This window comes from Chanos chanos, chromosome 16 (genome assembly GCF_902362185.1).
Source record: "Chanos chanos chromosome 16, fChaCha1.1, whole genome shotgun sequence".
In the NCBI taxonomy this organism is placed as follows: domain Eukaryota; kingdom Metazoa; phylum Chordata; class Actinopteri; order Gonorynchiformes; family Chanidae; genus Chanos; species Chanos chanos.
The window spans coordinates 4312817-4335316 of NC_044510.1; the positions used below are offsets into that span (position 1 = coordinate 4312817).

The 22500-nt window shown below is 44.5% G+C and overlaps 3 protein-coding genes across 3 annotated transcripts in view; 1 reads left to right on the forward strand and 2 right to left on the reverse strand.

The window, feature by feature from the left end:
* The window catches only part of LOC115829715 (CCN family member 1), an 8902-nt gene extending 4474 nt beyond the window's left edge, over nt 1-4428 (forward strand). Inside the window, exons 2-5 of the mRNA XM_030793882.1 lie at nt 998-1206; nt 1943-2347; nt 2751-2929; nt 4123-4428. Of these exons, the coding sequence (XP_030649742.1) occupies nt 998-1206; nt 1943-2347; nt 2751-2929; nt 4123-4428 (1099 nt within the window). The remainder of the gene's footprint in view (nt 1-997; nt 1207-1942; nt 2348-2750; nt 2930-4122) is intronic.
* A 5762-nt stretch (nt 4429-10190) lies between these two features.
* LOC115829379 (ATP-dependent RNA helicase DDX39A) lies at nt 10191-16846 on the reverse strand. The gene is made up of 10 exons (XM_030793477.1): nt 16807-16846; nt 15516-15730; nt 14977-15104; nt 14344-14620; nt 13064-13182; nt 12469-12600; nt 11475-11584; nt 11154-11298; nt 10853-11000; nt 10191-10252 (listed from the first exon to the last, which is right to left on the reverse strand). The coding sequence occupies exons 2-10, from the start codon at nt 15721-15723 to the stop codon at nt 10236-10238; spliced, it is 1284 nt and encodes a 427-aa protein (XP_030649337.1). The 5' UTR covers nt 15724-15730; nt 16807-16846; the 3' UTR covers nt 10191-10235.
* A 1474-nt stretch (nt 16847-18320) lies between these two features.
* Nucleotides 18321-21970, reverse strand: LOC115829378 (volume-regulated anion channel subunit LRRC8D). Its single transcript, XM_030793476.1, has 5 exons — nt 21738-21970; nt 21053-21683; nt 20587-20837; nt 19867-20244; nt 18321-19443 (listed from the first exon to the last, which is right to left on the reverse strand). Exons 1-5 carry the CDS (start codon nt 21968-21970, stop codon nt 18321-18323), a joined length of 2616 nt encoding a protein of 871 aa, XP_030649336.1.
* Between the last annotated feature and the right edge of the window lie 530 nt (nt 21971-22500).

Below are 22500 nucleotides of genomic sequence, written 5' to 3' on the forward strand. Positions count from 1 at the left end.
TGACATACATTCAGTGCCTGAAATAACCACTGAGGGATAGGGCGCGGAAACAATTTAGCCTTTTAGCACCCCCCCCCCCATTCCTACCCCTACCCCCCACCCCCCTTTGCCCTCGCCTTCGCCCCCTCCCCAAAACCCTCCCTTTGGCCTTGGCTCACCGTGGTATCGCTGGAAAGGGATGATACGAGCGTTGGGGTTAGTTGGGTGAGGCAGAATGGGGTGGAGTGTTAGATGAAGCTTTGTGATCTTAGGGCCATCTGAAGCAAACTATCGAAAGGGGGCAGGGGTGGGGGGTGGGGGGGGCAGGTTTAGGGATCCTGAGTGATTACGCCTTTCACCCTCTTTCATTTCCCAGATGCCAAAAGAAGGACTGAAATAACTCACGAGGTAGAGGAGGGAGGGAGAGGGAGTGAGATGGAGGGATCGAGGGAAAGAGAGAGAGAGAAAGAGAGAGAGAGAGTGAGAGAGAAGGGCAATGCTAAGTATTTGAAAAAGCTGGCTTTAGAGATAGCTGGCTAACAGCTGCAGTGCCATTTTCAAAAAGATACTGGCAGGCAGTTTGCTGTGTGAAAAGTGAGATTGAATGTGCTGTTGAGCACAATAAAAAAAAGAAAAAGAAAAAAAAGCACTCTCCTACTTTTTCTGCTGAATTCCACTTGTGGGCAAGATTGATCACCTCTCCAACCAGTAGCTTATAAATGTCAAATTAGCTTTTAAACCTTTTTTTATTAGTCTGCACCCTAATAGGTTGGCCACTAACAGGTTGAACAAATAGACCTGTTGCTATGAGACACTGGTCACATTCAGTGAAGAATACAAGACTAATCATTCACCAACATGGAAAATCTCCACATCTTTAACTGTGGCGCCCCCCCCTAGCTAGTTTTCCCTCCATTTTTCACACATCCCTTAAACACATTATGGATGTCCAGTGTTTAGTGGTTTCTCCATGTATACATGTATGTGTGATGTTTTGTGATTTCTCTCTGTAGGTGAGGGCAGGTTGTCCAGAAGAGTGCATGTGCCCTGAAGAACGTCCATCTTGTCCCCCTGGGGTGAGCTTGGTGCCGGACGGTTGTGGCTGCTGCAAAGTTTGTGCCGCCCAGCTGAACCAGGACTGCCACGAAGGCCATCCGTGCGATCACCACAAGGGCTTGGAGTGTAACTACGGAAATGATATTGGCAGCACCCACGGCATTTGTAGGGGTAAGTGAATTAGATTTGGCTTAGAATCTGAATTAGAATTAGATCTGAATTAGAATCTGAATTAGATGTCTTTGTTTTTCCTTTTTTTTCTTTTTTTCTTTTTTTAGATTTAGCTTTAAAGTGGTCTGTGTGAATGGCTACTACTGGCTTGTTTTGGGGCAAGGTTGTTGCATTTTTTTAAAACCCAGGTTTGAACCCAAGCGGATGCACTCAGAGACCCTTCTCAAAAAAGTCAAACTGTCTTTATATAACCACAAAAGTGTATTGCCTCATACACACTTGGGTATTTTTATGAAGGGGGGGGGGTTCTATATAAAGAGGCTTTTTGGCAGGAGGTAGGGTTTTTTTCTTTTTTGCTGGGGGAGGAGTTGTGTTGAGGGTTATCCTCAGAAAGAGTGACAAGCTGAGATTCCATTCAAGGTCTAAGAGACAGAGATGAACAGGCAATTTAGAGTATCTCCCCTCATTGCATCTTTCAGTCTTTTTTCCTACCCTCACTCTACCCTCACCACTCTGTCCTTTTATTTCTTCATCCTTATTCTACTGCCAAATGTATCATTCTCTATTTTAAAAATACAAATTTTCCTCCTAAATTTATACTGAGAAGGACCACAGGGAAACTTCAGCAACTTCTGGCCTCAAACTTTTCTTTCATACCTGCCGTTATCAACAAAAGAAGAGAACATTTGGGATTACCAGTGATTATCATCTCTCTCTCTCTCTCTCCTTCTCCCAGCAAAACTTGAAGGCCGGTCTTGTGAGTACAACGGCCGGATGTACCAAAATGGCGAGAACTTCCGCGCTGGCTGCAAGCACCAGTGCACATGCATCGATGGAGCTGTGGGCTGTGTACCTCTCTGCCCCAGCGACTTGCCCCTGGCCTCCCCTTCCTGCCCCGCCCCTCGCCTTGTCAAGGTGCCCGGTCAGTGCTGCCTGAGCGTAGACTGTCACAAAGGATCGTCTGTGCTTCCTCCGGTCTTCAGACGCCCCCAACCTCCCACCTACATCTTCCCTAACCTGTACCCTATTCACAAGCCATACCCGAAGCCATACCCTTACAAACCGAAAGATACTTTGAGCAATGAGCTGATGGACACTGGGAAGAAGTGGGACAAGCCCAGAAGTCGGAAGCACCTGGCAGGTAAGGCCGCTTTGCCGTGTCATGAGAGATCATGCCTGGTTGTTTCTTTAACAGCTTTAAAGAGCTATGTTTGTGAGTCAGTCCAATGCACAATCGGTACCTCTGTGAGCCGAAGGTTTTCCTCAGCTTTAACCTCTGTGTATGTGTGTGTGTGTGTGTGTGCGTTTAGTTTTCCACTGGATCCTTGTGCACCAGAAAAACACATACACTCACTCTCTCTCTCTCACACACACACACACACACACACATACAGCACATACTTCTGTTAACCAGCTTTTTCTCCACTCCGTAATCGCCCTCCCTATGCGTCAGTGTTGCCTGTTTGCTGAATGGTGCCTGTGTATTTACTTCTCTCTCTCTCTCTCTCTCACTCTCTCGCTCTCTCTCGCTCTGCCCTGCCCAGCATGGAGGCAGATGGGTCAGCCGTGTGTTGTCCAGACCACAAGTTGGACTCCATGCTCACGGAGCTGTGGAATGGGGATATCATCCCGTGTATCCAATGACAACGCTCAGTGTAAACTCATAAAGGAAACTCGTCTGTGTAACATTCGACCGTGCAGCTCCATGTCTGTAAAAATAAAGGTAAGTGCATTCATGTTTGTCTATCTCACTTCAACTTAGATCACTTTTGTGATCTTGCTTAAAAGTCCTAAGACATATGGTTGTCGGTCAACTTGAGATACCTTTGAATCATCTGTCTGTGTGTAAACAAAGCACAGTGAATTGAGTCCTGATCAGGAGCCAGGTCCATGGTCTTTCGCCATATCTACCCCTTCGCTTTTGGCTCTTGCCCACATCCAGTCCACAGTAATGAGGCAACCGGCTTGAGGCCAAGTTGTGCTGATGTCAGATGGTGCTGATATAAATATCAACCGTATCTATCAACTCCTCCATCGTTCACATACTCGCAGTTTGGTCAGAATTCATTCTATTCTCAGAGCTCCCGTTGTTGACGTTATATTGGGGCCCAAACCAAAGTTAGAACAACAGTGATGTGAATTAAGTACCGTGTTTAAACCCCCTGAAGATGTCGTGGCTAAAAGCAAATGCCTGTCGCTCACGGTAATTGGTGACAATGTAAACAGTTTCCATGCAATGATATTGTGTTGAAATGTTCAAGCCCTATTATCTCCATTTAGTGTTGATAACCATTCGTATGAAGTCACCTGTTTTGTAGTCTCTGTTAACGTCAGTACATTCATTAGCACCTTAATTAGACTTCGTCAGTGACATGATAGTCCAACTCAATGATTATGTGTGCTTGTTTGCCTGGGATCATCATGTTTTTGTTATGGTGCCATGTTGCCTCTGAACTGTTGTTTTGATATTTGGAGCTATGCCATGACCCGTCTTGTGTACTTAGACCTTCACTAACCTTTGCTATCAGTACTTTAAAGAAATAAAAAGAGAAAAAGAAAAAACGTTTGTTGTCGCAACAACACCTCAGCCACTTCAGCATGGCAACTGAACCTGACTTTAATACTTGTTAAAACATAGCTGTCAGACATGTCCAGACCTTGCGATATCTGATTAATCAGTACTGTGTCAGATTACAATACTTCATTCTATTCTATGATAAACCATATCAGTTTATGACCCTGTTTACTGTTCCTTATCGCTCTTGGACGTCTTATCATTCCAGGAATGTGTTTCAGTTTACTGAGCCCTATTTTGTCTGATTTTATTTAGAGAATGAGCATTCAGTGAATTGGTTTCTTCTCTCTGTGAATGAAACTGATACCCCTGTCGCTGCCCTCGTTTCTGTCGCCCAACAGAAAGGGAGGAAGTGCTCTCGTACCCAGAAGTCGCCGGAGCCGGTGCGCCTCCACTACGCCGGCTGTCGGAGCGCCCGCCTTTACCGGCCAAACTACTGCGGGGTGTGCTTGGACGGACGTTGCTGCTCCCCTCGTCGGACCCGCACCTCCACCGTTCTTTTCGCCTGTCCGGATGGCGAACGCTTCGAGAAGTCGGTCATGTTCGTCCAGTCCTGCAAATGCAACGACGAGTGCGGCCACCTGAACGAAGCCGCCCTGCCCCCTCAACACTGGCTCTACGGGGACACGCACAAGTTCATCGACTAGCCCTCTTCCCTCTTCCTTCGATCTCGACCTACGACCTCCCCTTTCCCAGCCAATCCCCACTAGAGTAGCGTTGCAAAAGTGTAACTCTGAGTAGATGCTAGAACGAGAGGCTCTTTTGGCCTACATTCTTAGAGCACGAATCCACACAAGAGGAGAGATAGAAAGAGTGAACGGTTAGATGTAATTCACGTTCCTCCCCTTCAAGACTAGTGGACTAGAGCTGGCCTTAGAATAGATGCCTGTGCCAGGGAGGGATCAACACAGGGACCCCCGGTGTGTAAATAACTAGACGAAGGATATAGAAGCCATTTTGTCTCTCCCCCCCCCCCATCAATGCCAATGCACTCTGGGATTGAGGTGGTACAGTAGGGATGGTTCAGAGACGACAAGGTGTGGCAATAACTCCGATACAGACTCAATCATTTGCCTTAAAAAATGACCCCCCTCCCCCAGATGGTGATGATGAGGTTATCCACTTCTGTGCAGACTGTGAGCGATGTGGTAAGCCTCCTTATGGCATTACATTTCAGTAAGGTGGGCTAAAACAAACCAGGAAAGGGGTGTCGTTCGACTGACATGGTTTTTGGATTTAGACTGGGACAGTGGATAAGACAAGAGAGACAATGTGACATTGAAGTGAGATCACACACTCTAACCTTGACACCCCCCCCCCACCCCACCACCACCACCTTTAAACATTACGAGGTTGTCCTTTTTAAAACTTATTTATATGTGGTATTTATTGTCTGTCAAAACCATGATGACACGTACCCTTGCTCTGAAGAGGTTAATGGAACAACCCCCCTGCATTCTGAAGGACAGTTGGATGACGAAAAAGGAGTATTCAGAGAATCTTGGGACTTAAGGTGTGGACAGGTTAAGACTTCGCCCAACAGGTGTGGATATGATTTAGCCAACTCTGGACCGACTACACCTTACGCCAGTCTGAACCGTTTTTTTCATCTTCTACTTCTCAAGCATTGGAGATGAAAGGATACGTCAACTTTAACCCAAGAAGAACAGAGACACTTGCCAAGTGCCACTGTATTCTGGCGTCAAAGACGCGGCGTCAACCAGAGCAGCAAATTACAAATCTTTCATTCGGGGGGTAGCGAACCCTCTGGTTTGCTATAAAAATAAGATTTGAAACACCAGCATCAGAAATAAACATGTAATTTGTGATTAAAGGGTGGGTCCATTTTTGACCCAAATCTGGCCTGTAATCTTAGAGGTGATGATGAAACTTGACAGAACCAAAGTTCTCTAGCTCGTGTTCCTTAATGATCCCGTGGTCTCTATTTCTGCCCGTTGGCACTGAGATACGAGATGTTGACGGTGACATCATCCTCGTTAGAAAGAGCTTGAAGGCAATATCGTGTGGGTGACAAATGGCTGAGGTTGGAGTTCGCACTAAGTTGGTCACAAATGGCCCTCCTCCAAAAACGTACCCGCCCCCAATCCCCTCCCCCCACCTCCCCCGCTCTTCTCTTGTCACTGGCTAGAGTTGTTAGACACTGGGAATAGAATGTCAGTTGTATATATAGTTGGATGATCATGACTGTGCATCATTTGAAAGAAGAGTGAGTGAATGAACACTTAAGACGGAAAACACGTTTGTATGTTTTATAATCTTTCTTAGATAATCTTTCTCCCTCACCATATTTAGGAGTTCCTTTGAGAACAAAATGGGGTCCAGTACATGTTTTAAGTCGCACCTTACTTGCTTATTATTAGACTGTAACATACTCCAAATGAAGGATGTTAAGTTGCAATCCAGTTAGCTAAAATATCTCATTTACAGGGTTTGTTCCCAGTTAAGGTACTGCTGAGGATCAAGAAACAAAGACTGTGTAGCAATTTAGTTGCAAAGATAACATAGTCGAAGTTCTTTTTCTTTTTTTTCTTTTTTTTGTATATGGAAAAGCACTTTGTTTTTCATTTTGAAAAACAGATGTTTCAATAAAACGGGCTTTAATGAGAATTCACCATTGCCAGCCTCAGCTTGGAGCTTTAAAATGATTTTTCAGACAAAAAATTCAAACAGATGTTCAGTCAAAATGTTTGTTTCGATACCTTTTTTTGGGGTCATTTGTTTGTTTCTTCACACCATATTACTTAACCATGACTGTCAACAGTCATTGTTCTTTGTTTTGTACAGAGCAGACTATAAAACATCGACTTTTACTGAGTTTTGCAATAGAAAGGTCATGCTTTTTTTTGGTCTTGTTAAATGCAGTCAATAATATGATCTGATTGCGTGAGACTGACTTAAAACAGTCCTATTTCATACCCAGTGGAACACACCTGCTTCTTTTCAGAAGTAGCTTATAATTTTTTTTTCATAGATCAATAAGACTTTTTTACGGCGTTAATGAGGTCCGTTCACATTTGTTCATTTAATTTTTCCAAATGTGTTTTTTTTTTTATTTATTTTGGCCTTACTATCAATCTGGTTCAAATAAACGACAACGTTTCAAGCCTGTTTTGTATGTCATTATTAAAACTGAACTGAGCAGCTGCACTTATGTAAGACGTTGATTGAAGCTCTGGTTGGTGTATGTATCTTGGAGTGTTTAGCCCCATCTCCAGGGAAACGGGAAAGAGCAACTGCGCTTGCTAAACATAGCCGAGAGGAGTTATGACAGCATGCTCTCCATTAAAGCCATACCAAAGCCATGCTAACGCTGTTTGCTTATATGATGGGGCCTTGTAACCTATTAACTCCTATGTAAATAATTTTTCTATTTGACAGCTATCTAACTAAACCCCTTGACAGAGGCACTGGATTCCGAAGACATAAATAGAGACATCACTAAGGTGAAAACTGAATGGCACGGCTGTACGTGTGTCCGAAACTTCGCACACTGGTCCAAAAGTAGCTGTTACAGTACAAGGCACATGGACCTAAATATAAGACTAAGATACATGTTCTAATTGCGGATATCAATTTTAACATAACATTGTACTAAAATACTAACGTTAAGTACTTTTATATGAATGTTTGAAAGCACAGGCAATTAAAACATGTTCAGTTAATGTAATACAGTGGGGTGCTGGGTGTATCAAGGTAATTAAAGAGTGAAAACTTGGTCGTGTATCAAAATTTAGCTTGGAGAGCACACCTCACTTGTCAGGTATATTAGAGCAATATGAGGCTTTTGTAACTAGGTTAGGGTGTGGCCAAATGGCTATATTAAAGCAACAGAGATGGGGAACATGTAACCTTAGAAAGCAGGCTTTTTGGAGATTCTGAACATGCAGTTTATTTAAAAAAGTACAAGCTGGACTCAGAAGGTATAGTTTTTGCCTCTGACCTTGTCAAAGACGCAATGTCTCTGTCTTCAAGGGTTCAAACTACATATGCTGGACTGAAAGACAACTTTTTTTGTGACAGGGAAAATAAGCCATGCAATATCAGTGATTTGGTGTATTGACAATCAGCCAAGAACATGGTCGTTACCTGAAAAATAGCGTCCAACTTGTCCTCATATTGTGACATGATTGAATCATGAAACACACAAAGTAGCAAGCAACCTTTATGCAAATGGATGTCTTCCCTTGGGGTATTAGTGTCTTCACCCACGTACACACCCTGGCGCCAAAGGAAGAATTGAGAAAAAGCCCAATTACAGTCAATTACATTCAAACCATTGCATTTAGGTGCATTTTGATTTGAAATGTGTATGCTGTCAGCTGCCATGGTAACGATTCGTGTGGGGCAGGGGGGGGGATTGCCCAGTAACTTTTGAAAAATTCTGTTACAGTATAAATTTCCCTTCTCAACAACCTGAAAGGAGTTTTGCATTTCTTTCAGGGGCGGGGGCAGTGACTTTCCATAGCATCTTGTTTACGCTGAACTGAATTATCAAATAGATCCAGAACAGCATATTCAATACAATTTACAATTTGGTATTTAGCAGACGCTTTTAGCCAAAGCGACTTACAATAAGTGCATCAGTCAGATCCTATTACCTCAGAAACAGAGAACACATAATACATAAGAAATTAAATGCTTCTGCTTATTTCAGAAGGCAATGGTTGGTGATTTGAGGTAAGGCAGACTGATAAATGGCTTACGACTAAAACATCACTTTCTCCCATAGAACTACTTGGTATATGAAGTCTTTTTTCCCCCCATCCGCAGATGGGATAGGCCAAACAGGGTACAGTTTGTTGCAATTCTTCAGCTTCTTGGCACAAGCGTAGCATGCCACGAAGTGGCCAGTACATACATGCACTAGGCAGCTGATTCTGGGTCGGCTCTGGTGAATTCCACAGGCCCCTGGGCTAACAGATTCTTCCAGTTCTGGGGTCTTGTCCCGACTACAGGGACCCCCCTGCGGAAGTTGTCGGGAGAGGGGTTGGGATCTCATTCCTGAGGTGTAGTGTAGGTTTACCAAGAGAGTTTACCACTGGGGATGTCCAAACCCTGCTCCGTTTTGGGAAAGGATGTGTCCAACAGTAAAGATTCCGGTTCAGTGGTACAAAATCGTGTTATGTAGTGTCTTACAACCATAATTTAATCAGTTTAGTGCATGATTCTGTCTAAAAATGCTGTTCTTGCAGAGCTAATAGTTAAGTTTGTAATCTCAATTTTTCCCTCCATTGTGACGCTTCACCTGCGAGACAGAGTACAACATTTAGCGCGAAACTGGAAATAGGCCACACGGCCCAAGGGAGGAATGTGGCATTGTTGCAGAAAGAGAGATTGACGCAGAAGCCTGACTGAACGACGTTATTCCTGACAGACTGATTGACTAAAAACACCCTGCAAAAATAACACATGATGTGACATGAATCGTCTTGCTCTGCTCAATGGTTAATAAAATCTTTTGGTCTGTAACTGCAGGCCGTAGCTACAGCCCTGTAATTTTCAGACGAGAACGGTCCTGGGTCTGATCCAAAATGTAGATTGGTATATTGCTCTTTGCCAGTATATCGCGTGCCATTTTCGCCACTGCACTCAGTAACTTGCACGCACGAGCTCTAGCTATACACACACGTAATTAAAGGAGAGAAAGATTTATCATCGTATAGATGATTTACAAGAAGTCACATTTTGTACAAATCCGTAGACAACCGTCAATTCTCCGCTAATACAGCAATTAACTGACGCCACTCGTGACCTTTTTGCGTAATTCACCGGACCGGTGAGGCTAAAGTGAAAGGCTGTACTTACTTTCTTCGCGATTTCTTTTTCTTCACGAACTGTTTTACTGTGGCTGGTTAAATTTGGACAGAAATTCCTTTTAGTTATGGTGTTTTGCGCTTTAGCTAACTCCTTCAACATTCGGCTTTCTCCTTTAAGATTAGGTGTCGAATAACATCACGCAAGTTTGACCGTATAAAGCGGTCTTAGAAATCTTACTTTCTTATTTCGAGTGGCTTCTTGGGTCTGTTCAAGACTCTGTAGGGAGATTCCCAATTCTAAAAATCACGTCAGAGTCTAGGGACAGTTTCACGTAATTTGATCCACCCAATGCCCTGGATACGAAATGGCTTACGAAGCCACATGTGAGAAAAAGACGCGGGACCATCAACTGAAATTGTATAAAAAAGTTTTAATTTCATTTCAACCACAAAAAACGAACAATAAGAACATAACATTTTGAAGACAAACATTCTCATCCCGCTCCCCTCTCCTCCTAAAAGAGGTATGATAAAAGTAAATAAAATCTGGGGAAAAATGCAATAAGAGAATGAGAGTCATGTGGTAAGCAGGTGTGACGCGTAAAAAAAAAAATAATAACGAGGATACAGCGTTCCCCATTCACACATCTGAGAGACAGTTGCCTGGCTGGACAGACTCATCTGGACTGCTCAACTGGGGAGGGAAACAGAGAGAGAGAGAGAGAGAGAGAGAGAGAGAGAGAGAGAGAAGAAAGGTACAGAGGAAGGCGTTAATCAATTTATTATAGATGCCGACAGCTGCCTATTCCAGCGTTTTCTTATTAGTTGGAATAGTGTCCAATTACATCACAATCTAATTTGACGCTGTATCAGAGAGATTAGCGGCTGACAACAAAAATGACTCTTTGGCAAGTCATTATTTGCAGTGTAATTCCAGACTGGGCTCAGAGGGCGTTTACTGGGGTGGTAATGATAAGAGGACAAGTTTAGCTTTGTCCTGGCTGCCCTGTGTTTTCATTTGTTTAAGCCTCTGTAATCTTTAAAATCTAGTTGTGTAACATTTATGTACAGGTACAGTTCACATCTTTTTAAATAATTACTCGGGGAAAAAAAAAAAAAAGTCTACTTTGCACACGTATCAAACAGTTTTAACTGCCCTGAGGCCACCAGTTTTACAAGGCATGGCTGCATTTCTCTCACGGCAGGCTTTCAGTGATATTCTCAGACACAGCCTGTCACTTAGGTCTTTCGCTCACTGAATAAAGGAGTGGACTTGGTAAGAGAGATATCTTACTGTAGGAGGAGATGTCAATCTCATCGGGCAGCTCTGCCACGTTGACCTCAAAACGGTCCTGCACGTCATTCAGCGTTTTGGCGTCGGTCTCGTCTGATACGAAAGTGACGGCCAGACCTTTAGTTCCAAACCGACCGGCCCGAGCAACCTAACGAGGGAAGAAGAGCAAAAAAAAAAAAAAAGACTGACAATGTCAATCAATGTTCAGACGCACCCACGGCAAAACCACACCTCAGGGTCTAAATACAAACTTTCTGTCTAAACGCTATGTTTTTGTCTTGCATCCCTTTTCTGACCGTACCCTGTGAAGGTAGGTGTCGGAATCTTCCGGCATGTCGTAGTTAAACACGATGTTGACGCGTTCGATGTCCATTCCCCTTCCAAACAAGTTAGTAGCCACCAGGATCCTTCTCTGGAAATCTTTAAACTGCTGATACCGTGACAACCTGACAAAAAAACCCCACACCAGATGAGTCTTACAATGCCACATTTCACCAAATGGACAAACTAACAAAATGAGATAGGTATGTGGGTCTTTACTGAAATTTTATAGAGCACTGTAGCGGTATGAGGCCTGTTATAATTAAGGGTCTGGGAGAAGAGGGGGGCAATAGAAAAAGACCTTTCTTCCTGGGCCATGTTTCTGTGGATTGCGATGGCAGGGAAGTTCTGCTCCACGAGCAGTTGAGAGAGAGCTATGCAGCGCTGCACAGACTTCACAAAGATCACCACCTACAGGCAGAGAGAGGAATTACAGCAATGCAGTTCTACAGGTCACATTTAAGGCTCTTGCATACTCTACTGGGCACAAATATATACCTACAGACCATGCTGCTGTCCTTTGAAACAAATTTTTTTTTTTAAACACATCATTTGCACATGTGCCTTTGTATTTTGGTGTGGTTTGCTTTGACATGTGGATTCTTTTTAGGGGCAAGTTACAACCAAACCCTTCACACCTGTAAGTAAACCGTTGGAAGTGTGCAGGTAACTCCAAAGATGAATGATGAGCTAGCGTAAGAATGATGTCATAATTGCATCATAATATACAGCAATCAGTCAAGCTCTAAGGGACACAGTCTATGACCTGGTCTTCAGATTAAAGTCAGTTCTTTTCACAGGCTACTTTTCCACAGTTAGAGCTAAAGAATTGCATTCATTTATATGCTATATAGAAACTAGTCTGGGGACAAAAAAAAAAGTTTTGTTTTTCAAACATTCATTTTCTCATTCAACTGCATGTTGAGTCACTGGTGCAGTTATATTTGTCTTTTTTCCCCTTCCAAAACACTGGCTCTAAGATGTTTTTGAACTAAAGAGAGTCTCATGAGATAGTCAAGTTGTCATTTCCTGAAAGCAACTTCTCATCTTATCAAAACAAAGCAGCTACAATTACATTCTTTCTGCAAATAATCTTGGCTGCAGAAAACAAGACAAACTTGGCCACAGCTCTGACAAAAGCCCACTGCTTCTTCCCGTAATATCTCAAGTTATTACTTTACAGGTCGTGGAGTTCCAAGAATTCAGAGAAACCACCAAAACGTATGATAACAAACCCAAGATGCGAATACTCTGGAATAAACAAATCATTTTGTGATTTTTTTTTTTTTCTTTACTTGGTTGAACTCCAGGACGTCCAGCAGGTCGAAGAGTTTGCGGTTTTTCTCGCTGTCCTTCAGTTTACAGTAATACTGCTGTAGCCCATGCAGAGTCAGCTTAGTCTCATCGTCCACAAACACCTCCATCGGCTGGAAAAACAAAGCAAAGCAGACACACGTCAGAAACAACGGGCCCCACAACAGGTGTCCGGGAAGAGTCGTGAGACCGATTATAACCTTCCCGCAAACGATCCGTAACGAGTCACATGACCACACTTTTCATGGAGCTTGATGGTTGGATATCGCTTGGGCTACTGTCTGAAAGTTTTTTAACTTTTCTGTTTGACATTTTTCCCCTGACTCAGAAAGCAGTTCAAAGAGAACTGAATGGCAAACAGAACAACGCCCTCCAACCGCCACTCCTGTCTAACTACACAGCGCATCTGTAAGAGCACACAGGGGGGGATGTCCTGCCCTTAAATGCCAAATACAGAAAAAAAAAAAAAAAAAAAAAAAAAAAAAAAAAATGCATCGAGCATCAGAACAGGTCCCCCACCCCCCCACCCCCACCTCCCAGGCCTGGACCCGAGCAGCCCTGGGTTAATCCACTCACATCCTGCATGAACTTGCGGCAGACGGGTCTGATCTCTTTGCTGAGGGTGGCGCTGAACATCATGCACTGTTTCTCGTGAGGCGTCAGTCTGAAGATGTCCTGCACATCACGTCTCATGTCTGTAACAGAGAGGAGACGGCGATTCAGGGTTTGGTTAAGGGGTTCAAACGGAGCAAATGAGACAGGAACCCTTTTCAGTGAGCTGCCCCCTGCGCCAAAACGTTCAAACCTGCGTCTCTGAGATATTCTGAAGGGTCGTTGTTACATGGTAACGAAGGCGAGCATTTCTATTAAAGCCCTATAACCATTCAAACAGCATTTAAATTTGTCATCTCCTAAATCGCATTATGGCAGTGTACATACTGACTTATGGGGGAATTTAAACAAATAAAACCTGCAAAGGATATTTGAGAATGCTAATTACCTTCCTATACATACCTAAGTCTAGAGATTTCAACTGACCTTTGGATGCAAAGCTATTAAAGAGATCTGCACTGGAGGTGAATTTCTTGAGAATCTTGAGTCATCAGTGAGAATTATCATCTCAATGGAAGGCAGTTGTAATTATAATTCTCCCTGATGACTCAAGATTCTAATGCTCCCTGCAATTCCAATTCCTCACACAGGAATCTCACACTCTCAATAAGACCATTACTGACTGACATTACTTAAAATCATACTGCTCATCTAGTCCTGCTCTACACATCAAACCACAATGTTTCATTACATTACGTAAACTGAGACCACACCAGACTGGTTGTATCATTTATCCCAAAATGAGGGGGAAAAACAAACAAACAAAAAAAAAACCACAAAAAAACTACAGAGCATGTTTCTTAGCTCTGTTCCTCAAGGTCATGTGACTGGGCCCTTGGGGCAGATATGTGGGCTATGGTAAATGATCTAAACTCTCACAGCTAACGATACAGGTATCCGCTAACAATGAACCCTCTTAAACCTCTCCCACTTACATTTTTATCCTAATACCTTAAAGGAAAAGAGAGAAAAAAAAACACAAGGTAGGAGCATGCCACATGGAACTGCGACGGGTTAGTCTTTAATGAGAGCAGCTCTAGGGAAGGGGTAGGCACAAGACAAGGGGAAGAGGGAAAAAAAATAAAAAATAAACACACAACTGAAGAATGAGGATCTTGTGTAGGTGGAAAACTGTGCCTACAAAGAGTACGAGAACTACATAACAATGTAACTTGCGAGCTATCCAGAAGGCAACAGTACCGTGTGTAGAACTGAGCGAGCCAATTAAAAACCAGAACACCCACCCAACTGCTCCAGCATCTTGTCACACTCGTCCAGGATGAAATGCTTGACGTTCTTCAGGTTGAGGGTCTTGTTTCGGATGAGGGCGAGGATGCGGCCGGGCGTGCCCACCACGATGTGGGGGCAGTTCTTCTTCAGGACCTCCTCGTCCTTTTTGATGGGCAGGCCGCCGAAGAACACGGCGCATTTGACGGTGGGCATGTATTTGGAGAACCGTTCGTATTCCTTGCTGATCTGGAAGGCAAGCTCCCGCGTGTGGCACATCACCAGCACCGCAACCTGGGGGGGAAGCGGGGCAAAGAAAAAAAAAAAAAAAACAATCACTGGACCGCTTTTAAAAAGTCTACAAATCCTTTATTGCGCTACGGTTGCCATGACAACTGAAGCCTTGCAACATGAATCAGACATTGCCTGACACAGCTAAGCACTGCTTCTTATGCAAACTAAATAAGAGGTCTGGGAATTTACTGCCTTTTGGTTAAGTCTTAAAAGCACAACACTGACTTACAAAGACTCCACACACGAACAGCCGGGTAATACCATACTCTGATAACGTGCCAGATCATTAAACTCGGGTTGATTACAAACAGTGGCGTTTCAAACTGCGATTCTTAAGTGAGCCATCCGATACTGACCTGTCCGTCCACTGGCTCTATCTGCTGCAGAGTGGCCAGCACAAACACAGCCGTCTTGCCCATACCAGACTTGGCCTGGCACAGAATATCCATGCCCAAGATGGCCTGGGGAATGCACTCATGTTGCACTAGAGAGAGAGAGAGAGAGAGAGAGGCCAGTTAGCAATGGTGACACGGGGGCAGACCTGCCCACAGTGCAAATCATACACTGACACAATTTCCTATTAGTTTCCTTGACAACAGGGGTGACTGAGAAACAACCAAAAACTTCACAGAGCAGACCAACAGGGTCAACCAAGCCCATGACGATAGAATTTCACAACACACTAAACAGAAAGTCTCACAACTTCACCCCCCCCCCCCCCCCCCCCCCCCCTTACCACACAGCATCCTGCAGACCATTTGCATACCATCGACAGACAATTAAACCCATCACCAGCTTGCACTGAGTGGAGTGGAGCAGTATTTCAATCATTTAGACAACACCCGCCACACCTCAGCTTTTGTTCTAAAATGATCTCCAGTCTATTCAGGCATACCTTCAGACGGGTGCTCAAAACCACAGTCAACGATGGCTCTCAGAAGTTCGGGTTTTAGGAGGAAGTCTCTGAAGCCCGAACTGTGAATGGACACATAGGAACCTTTGACCTCCTTTTTCCCCGCTGGAGCAGCGCTTTCCGGGGCTACCTGCGGCTCCTCATCTTCCTCGTAGTCCAGCAGTTCGTTGTCCACATCATTCTCGGCCATTCTGTAACTGTGGACCGAGAGAGAGAAAGAGAGGTGAGAGATGCGCTACGTTACGGAGGACGACAGAGGATTATGACATTTAAGACCAGGCAACGGGTCCTTTCAAGTACCGAGACGAGTCCTTGTTTTCGATGTAACCAAATGAAACGTCTCTACGGTTTGCTTACAAAGGAGACCAGCGGTTCACACCTCCCCAATTGGGCGGCTTTCAATCGAGCGTTTCGCACCCTCGTCTTAAAATCTACAAATGCACGAACGTCTCGTTTAACAGTAAAGCGAATATAGCTATATAGCTTTAAAAAGTGCCCCTCTGCACAAGTGGACTGAATAAAGGAAATGAATACAATTAGCTGAATAGATGGGGCAACTGAACCACTGGCATATGGAATTGTTAGTTCAGCGTTTTATTAACACCGCGAAACCTTGCTTGAGCATGGCCGTAATGCGCGGCTGCTTTTCATTCATCACACCAGCTGTTGTCTGACATTAACTGCACCATTACCAGCCACTGTTATGCAAGTCGTCATGAGTTGTAGCGAGTAGCTGGTACGATACACCCTGCGTTGCACAACAGCGTATTCCATAGACCTCATGCGAACTAGGAGCTTTCCCGTACTCTAGTAGACATGCATCGTGATATAGACGGCGAAACTAACTGGTATTATAACTGCATGTAGAAACAATGACTTCACCTTCGGCTTATCCAGCCCTTGCGATTTACCACGTAGCTAATGCTAGCCGGCATTCACACATATGACGTTAAGGTTACTCTCTATGGTATTTAGACATTGTAGAATGCGGCTACTTAAACGAAATTCAGGAGCGAACCACAAAAACCTAAACCAACACGGCCAACGTTGAGTAAACTGACATATTTTAGCAAAATTAAATCAAGTTAAGCCAATTTGAGAGGTGGCTAACTGACTAGCCAACTCTCTAAGGTTAGCCACACTGAGCAACTTTCTCATTCATTTGAAAAACATCTAAAGCACACGTCTGTATGTTGTTTGACATACAATTAGGACAATGCATGTAAAGTTCTTCGTACATTAAAAAATACGCCTCAAAGAGCAACCGCCTTACCTTACAGTAGCAATGTATGGATGAATACGAAGAATGCAGCCTAAAACCACATGCGCAGGCCGCTAGTTTATACTACATTCCGGAACTACCGCCCTCAGAGAGGTGCTCAATTTGATTGGCTTGTCTAGATGCCAATTTTATCCACCCAGCAAGACCTTTAATCCTGATTGGTAAATGCGTGCGTCTACTTTTCTTTCACAACGAGACCGCTTCAAAAATAGGTGGGATTACTCTAACCCGCCAGTTGGAATAATTCAAAGGAGGACAAAACGAAATGTAGACAATAAATATTGTTTTGTGATTTGCAGCCATGGTATTTTCCCTCTTTTCATCACAGCTAAAATCAGTCAATGTAACGGGTTAACCGACGAACTCTGCAAAAAGTAGCGTTGATGAAAATGTAATGTGAACAGTAATTGAATTCTAAGACTAGTTAAACAGATACAAGGATTTTACTCGGGTTTTAAAACTTGACAGAATCAATTAAGTGCTGCGTTACAGCGAAGCTGAGAAACCAGTTTGTTTATCTGTAAAGAAAAGGGTTACGCAAACCCTTCTAGACCTCGAGCACCGCGAGTTGCAAAACTGGTTTCAGTTGGGTTTCTAACACAAATTTTTGGCCGGTATGTACTCCAGTAGAACTAAATAAAATCCATGTTCCAAAATAAGAGCCAAAGACTGCACAAATGTTTAAAGATATATATATATATATATTAGTTTTCAAAGTCTTGCAAAGTTTCATTTGGATTAGGCCACGGTGTAATACACAGTTGAAACACACATCAATAAGTAAGATAAACACCAAATAAAATACTCTGTATCATCTGTACTATCATATACATACTGTAAAAACATTACTGCCATGTATGTGTAGTAATTTACTGTAAGAGTCAGTCTGCATTGAAGCAAGTGTTTGCCCCGCTTCTACCAGATGTGCGCTGTAGTCCCCTCACCTGCAGCAGACTTCAGGCAGCTGAAAGAGGAAAACCACAGGAGCTCCTCTTTAAGCACAGACCTGTGGTTTTGGACAAAGTCTGTTTAACCACCAAACCTAGTCCAGCAGGATTTAGAGAGGCAGGTACCACTGAGAAATGAATGGTTCTTTCCTCTTCACAAAAAAACAAACAAACCAAAACTTCAAAGTAGCCTGCTGCTTCCTTAAACTGAGTGGTCTGAAGTCTAATTTAGCTTATTGAATAATGAAGTTGCAGTACCTCAAAGTACTGAAAACATTGCTATGTCTGGAAACTCAGTTAACTTCCTCCTGTTCAGTTGAACTAACATGACCTGCCTTTTTTTAACAGCTTGAGAATGTGGTCAAACATCAAACATGTTCCTCCAGGAAAGCTCATTTTACATCAAAGTATTCAGTATAAACCACTACATCCTTTTCAGTCATGTTAGGTAAAGTCTAGGTGTTAAAATAGCACAGTGAATCTCGGAACACTTCTCCAAAACCTCAAAAAAAAAAAAAAAGAGAGACAAACATAGTGAAAGTTGGGAGGTATGACTTCCTATATACGTGACTCAAGGGCAGAGAGAAAGCTCCACTGGGCAGCAGAGAAGGTAGGGAAGATGTCAGAGTTTGGGCGGGATGGTCCTTCTGAGGATGCTCTGGATGGAGAGCTGGGCTGCAGCAGGAAGTCTCTCACTTGACGAGGTAGAGTGTGTAGCAGCCAGTCTTCCACCAACAAGCCACCACCACGGAGTCCAGCACAGCAACCTAACTCAACTGGAAGCTTCTCAAGGCTGTTTCCCCGCAGATCCAGCCGAAAAAGTTGGTTTAAACCACCCAGACCTGGTGGTAAAGAACCCAAGGAGTTGTTGGCCACATTCAAATTGCGAAGTTCAACACAATTCCCGAACAGCTCTTTTGGAAGATTCTCCAGCCTGTTCCCACTCAAGTCCAGCTCAGTAAGCAGTGTAAGGGCTCCCACCTCTACAGGCAGTTCTTCTAGAAGGTTCCCAGCCAGTAAGAGGCGCCGTAGTCTATGTAGGGTGAAGAGTGCTGGGGGAAGGCTCTGTAGCTGGTTGTGGGCCAGGTCCAGGACCTCCAAGGCACGCAGCACACCTACACTAGCCGGCACGGCTACCACACGGTTGTGGGCCAGTCGAAGGCAGGAGAGACGGCGCAAGTGTTGAAGCCCCAGCAGCTCCTCTAGTGTCCGTAGGGAGTTATGCTGTAGGTCCAGGCTGCGCAAATTTGTCAGTGCCAGCAGGGCAGATGGAAGTCGCTCCAGCTGGCATCCCTGCAACTGCAGCTCCGCCAGGCCGGTTAAGCGTCGCAGCGCAGTCAGCACCAGCAGCCTGGACCCCTCGTTATGGATCTCCAGACGGACCAGACTACCAGCAACTTCACTCAACTCCCCTGGGATTCTCTGTAGCACGCCGCGTAGCAAGAGGACGCGGAGGTGACGCAATTGCCGAAGGCTGCCAAGAGCCCAGCCACGGCCCATACCGCCCTCACTGGACAACTGTCCGGTAAGTTGGAGCTCCTGAAGGCCTCGAAGTGAGTACACCCAGCCTGGGATCTCAGATGCCTGGGTGAAGGTAAGGTGCAGGACCTCAAGACGTTCCTGAAGCACCATGAGGGCCCCAGGCTCCACAGCCGCAGAGCAGTGGTACAAATGAAGCTCTCTGCATAGAAGAAAAATGTACTTGCTTCCTTAAAATTCACCTCACAGTTGAGTTGCATGCAAATATTAGGTGGTTATGTCGAGACCAACAATTTATACTTCATTTCAATATTTGACATCTTAAATTAAACTTTCAAAAGAGAGCAGCATCCTCTGGTAAACCTCCAAAATCTGAGACACTGATGTTACCCATGGTTTGATATGTGAAAATGTTAGGACTTGTTTCTTGAAATAAAAAAGGAGGCCTGAATTTTACACTTTACATTTATTCATTTAGCAGAAGCTTTTATCCAAAGTGAGCTCCAAGACAGGCAGAAAACAGAACAAGCATATAGCGATTAAGGAGCTGTCTGTTGCATAAGTGCCACTGCTAAGTTAAGCTAATATTAGTGACCATGGTTCGTGTCTGTCATGTGGTCTTTACCTGAGTGAGGTCATGTTGGATATCTGTGCTGTGAGTTTGGCATCCCCTATGAGCTCCAACTTGAGCACTTCCAGCTGGCTGAGTGTAAAAAGGGCTGGGGGTAGACGTGGGAGGGCTACAAGCTGAAGTACAGAGCGCCCCTGGTGGTCACAAGAGATCATGGAACGCAGGCATGCTGACCCCCATCGTCGCTCCATACTCTCCTCCAGCAGGCGGGTTTCACTGACGGGTGAAAGGAAGACGGACAAGCGCTGGGACAGTAAAAGGTCATACTGGTCAGCCATGTGCAGCAGGAACGCCAGGTCATTGCACAAGTCTGGTACATCCTGTATTGATCCACTCTCTCGCAAACGCTGAAACGAATACTGCCGTAGGGGCCTAAGAGGGTACATGGACACAGAGTCAGTGCTGAAGACATACTGGGGTGTGAGAAAGGATTAATAGTTTTAGGCTGACAATGGACAATCAATGATAGTGACATATTTGTTAGTAGGGTCAATATTCTAGATACCTCTCCTGTTGTTGTTTACTTTATGCAGCTCTGGACAGCTTGACAGAACACTTGATGGAGCACACAAACAAACGTGTTCGTACGTCTACAAAACCACAACCGTCAACACCTATCAACAAAAAGCTCATAGAACTTGCAGCAATCACACATGGAGACAAGACACATGAACACAGTTCCTCTCGTTCTTTTCCTCTTGCACACATTCATACTTGTGGAATATCCATCCCAGGGTGTAGAGGCCTAGCAAGCCATAAAGGCCGACCAGACAGACGTAGGCCATTAGCAGCTTGCGGAGAATGGAGGCCAGGGAATGGGTGCACTGGAAAGCTCGGTACCCAGTCAAAGCATAGGAGTGTGGTTCACAAAGATGGTCGAAGGATATGGAGCCAAGTAGAGGAGTGGTGTAGCTTACAATCAGCACAAACTTCAGCACCTTAAACACGGTCTGAGCTAAGTAAACCTGCATGGAGCACCAAGTAAGACATGCCAGAGAAATGGATTACTTTTGTGAATTGGAAAACCATAATGTAGATTTTTTTTTTTCTAACAAAAAGAAACACAATCACACTTCTTGGTTAGAACCAAACTCTTGCATTTTTAAGACATAAAAAAGACCTACAAGTTAATGTCATGGGAACTACATGCAGGCTCAACAGAGACAATATAGAGTCTGACCTTGTAGATAATGTCTGAGCTTTCGCAGTGGGCACGGAATCTGCGAACCCTCTCGAACAGTGCCCTTGCTTGCTCCCCATCACTGCGGTCCAAGCTAGCCACTGGCTGGGAACCTTCTGGAACCACAGGAGCAATTTGGGTGGATGGACCAGGGTCCGGGAGAGATAGGGAGGACAGGGTAGAACAGCGGGAAAGAGTGGAGGGGCAAGGTGAGGGTGGGACACCTGTGGATGGACTATCTAACCTGACCAGCAGAGGGCTGTCCGTTCCCGAGTCCAGACTAGACTGACGTGTAAGGGGTGCTGATGGTGCGCTGGGATGAGGCCTAACTCTTTGTTCCTCAGGGGAATGGACTTGAGCGCTGTCGAGTCGAGCGGTGTGCGACAGAGCTCGAGTTGTCCAGGGTGACTCACAGCACTTGGCCAATATGGCAAGAAAGTGCTCAATGCGCGCTGAGGTGAGAGGAAAGTGGAACCAGAAACAGCCGCTAGCTAGCAACACCAAAGACTGCAACAGAGCCACATAGGGTAGAAACCGGGAATACCAGGGCAGAGCCTCATGGTAACACACCTGGCTTATGTAGATGTACTGCTGGAAGTCCATGTTGGAGCGGCGACCCCGGGCGAGCTTCCTAGGTATGGAGGGAGAAGGGGGTGTGACCCCATGTGGGTGGACTGTGTATGACATGTCTTGTGAGGTCTGGGACTCAGACTGCACTCCATTAGTGTGGTTCGCAGAATTGGGGTGTATGGGAACACAAACAACGCCGTCTCTAGACAGCAAAAGTGTTCCTCCTAAGACTGAAACCATTAACATCAGCACAACCAGGTAGTCCATGAAGACTTCCCACCATGGCTTCAGTAGCTTGTACCTGCCTTGTCTCTCACTTAAAGATGACAACTCTGACAATGTGAACATGGCTATCACTGGAGTGGGGGGCTGCAGGGGACTGTAGGAAGCACAACTGAGAGACTGAGAATGAAAGAGGGGAGAGGAGATGAGGAGGGGATGGGTAGAGGATGTGGGAAGCAGAGGAGAAAGAGTGAACTTAAACTGTAACAACAGGAACTGCGTCACTTGTCCCAAACTATTGTCAAAAGATTCCTAGTTTAAGTAAGGACTGTGCTGTTTCTGTTTTAAAAGAGAGCAAAATTTTAAAAGATCACCATGCAAAACAAAGTCCAACTTAGAAGAGCAAGTTACCTCTTTTTCTTCACATAATGAGTGTCAATGTGATGTGAAAGAAATTGCAGGGTAAATTAAGGACGTCTGCACATAAATCTTTAATCAGTCAACTTGTGTTAAGTCAAACTATCATATAGGAGGAGCATATACGAAAACTCCTTCTGGATTTTATGACATTCTGATAACTGAAATTCTTTTCTGACACGTAAGAGTTCAGTGAGACGTTTTAACACTCACAGTAAATGAATAATGTCTTTGCCTTT

Bases quoted from the DNA above. Each gene is read 5' to 3' on its own strand.
- LOC115829379 (XM_030793477.1), bottom strand. From the start codon at position 15,723: ATGGCCGAGAATGATGTGGACAACGAACTGCTGGACTACGAGGAAGAT. The intron at 13,183-14,343 runs GTGGGTGTTCTG...TCTCTGTTACAG, and splicing joins CAAGATGCTGGAGCAGTTGG to ACATGAGACGTGATGTGCAG. The intron at 11,299-11,474 runs GTCTTTTTCTAT...TTTTTTTGTCAG, and splicing joins AACATGGCCCAGGAAGAAAG to GTTGTCACGGTATCAGCAGT.
- LOC115829378 (XM_030793476.1), bottom strand. From the start codon at position 21,970: ATGTTCACATTGTCAGAGTTGTCATCTTTAAGTGAGAGACAAGGCAGG. The intron at 21,684-21,737 runs GTCATACACAGT...CTCCATACCTAG, and splicing joins TCCCAGACCTCACAAGACAT to GAAGCTCGCCCGGGGTCGCC. The intron at 20,838-21,052 runs GTCAGACTCTAT...TGCTCCATGCAG, and splicing joins GCTCAGACATTATCTACAAG to GTTTACTTAGCTCAGACCGT.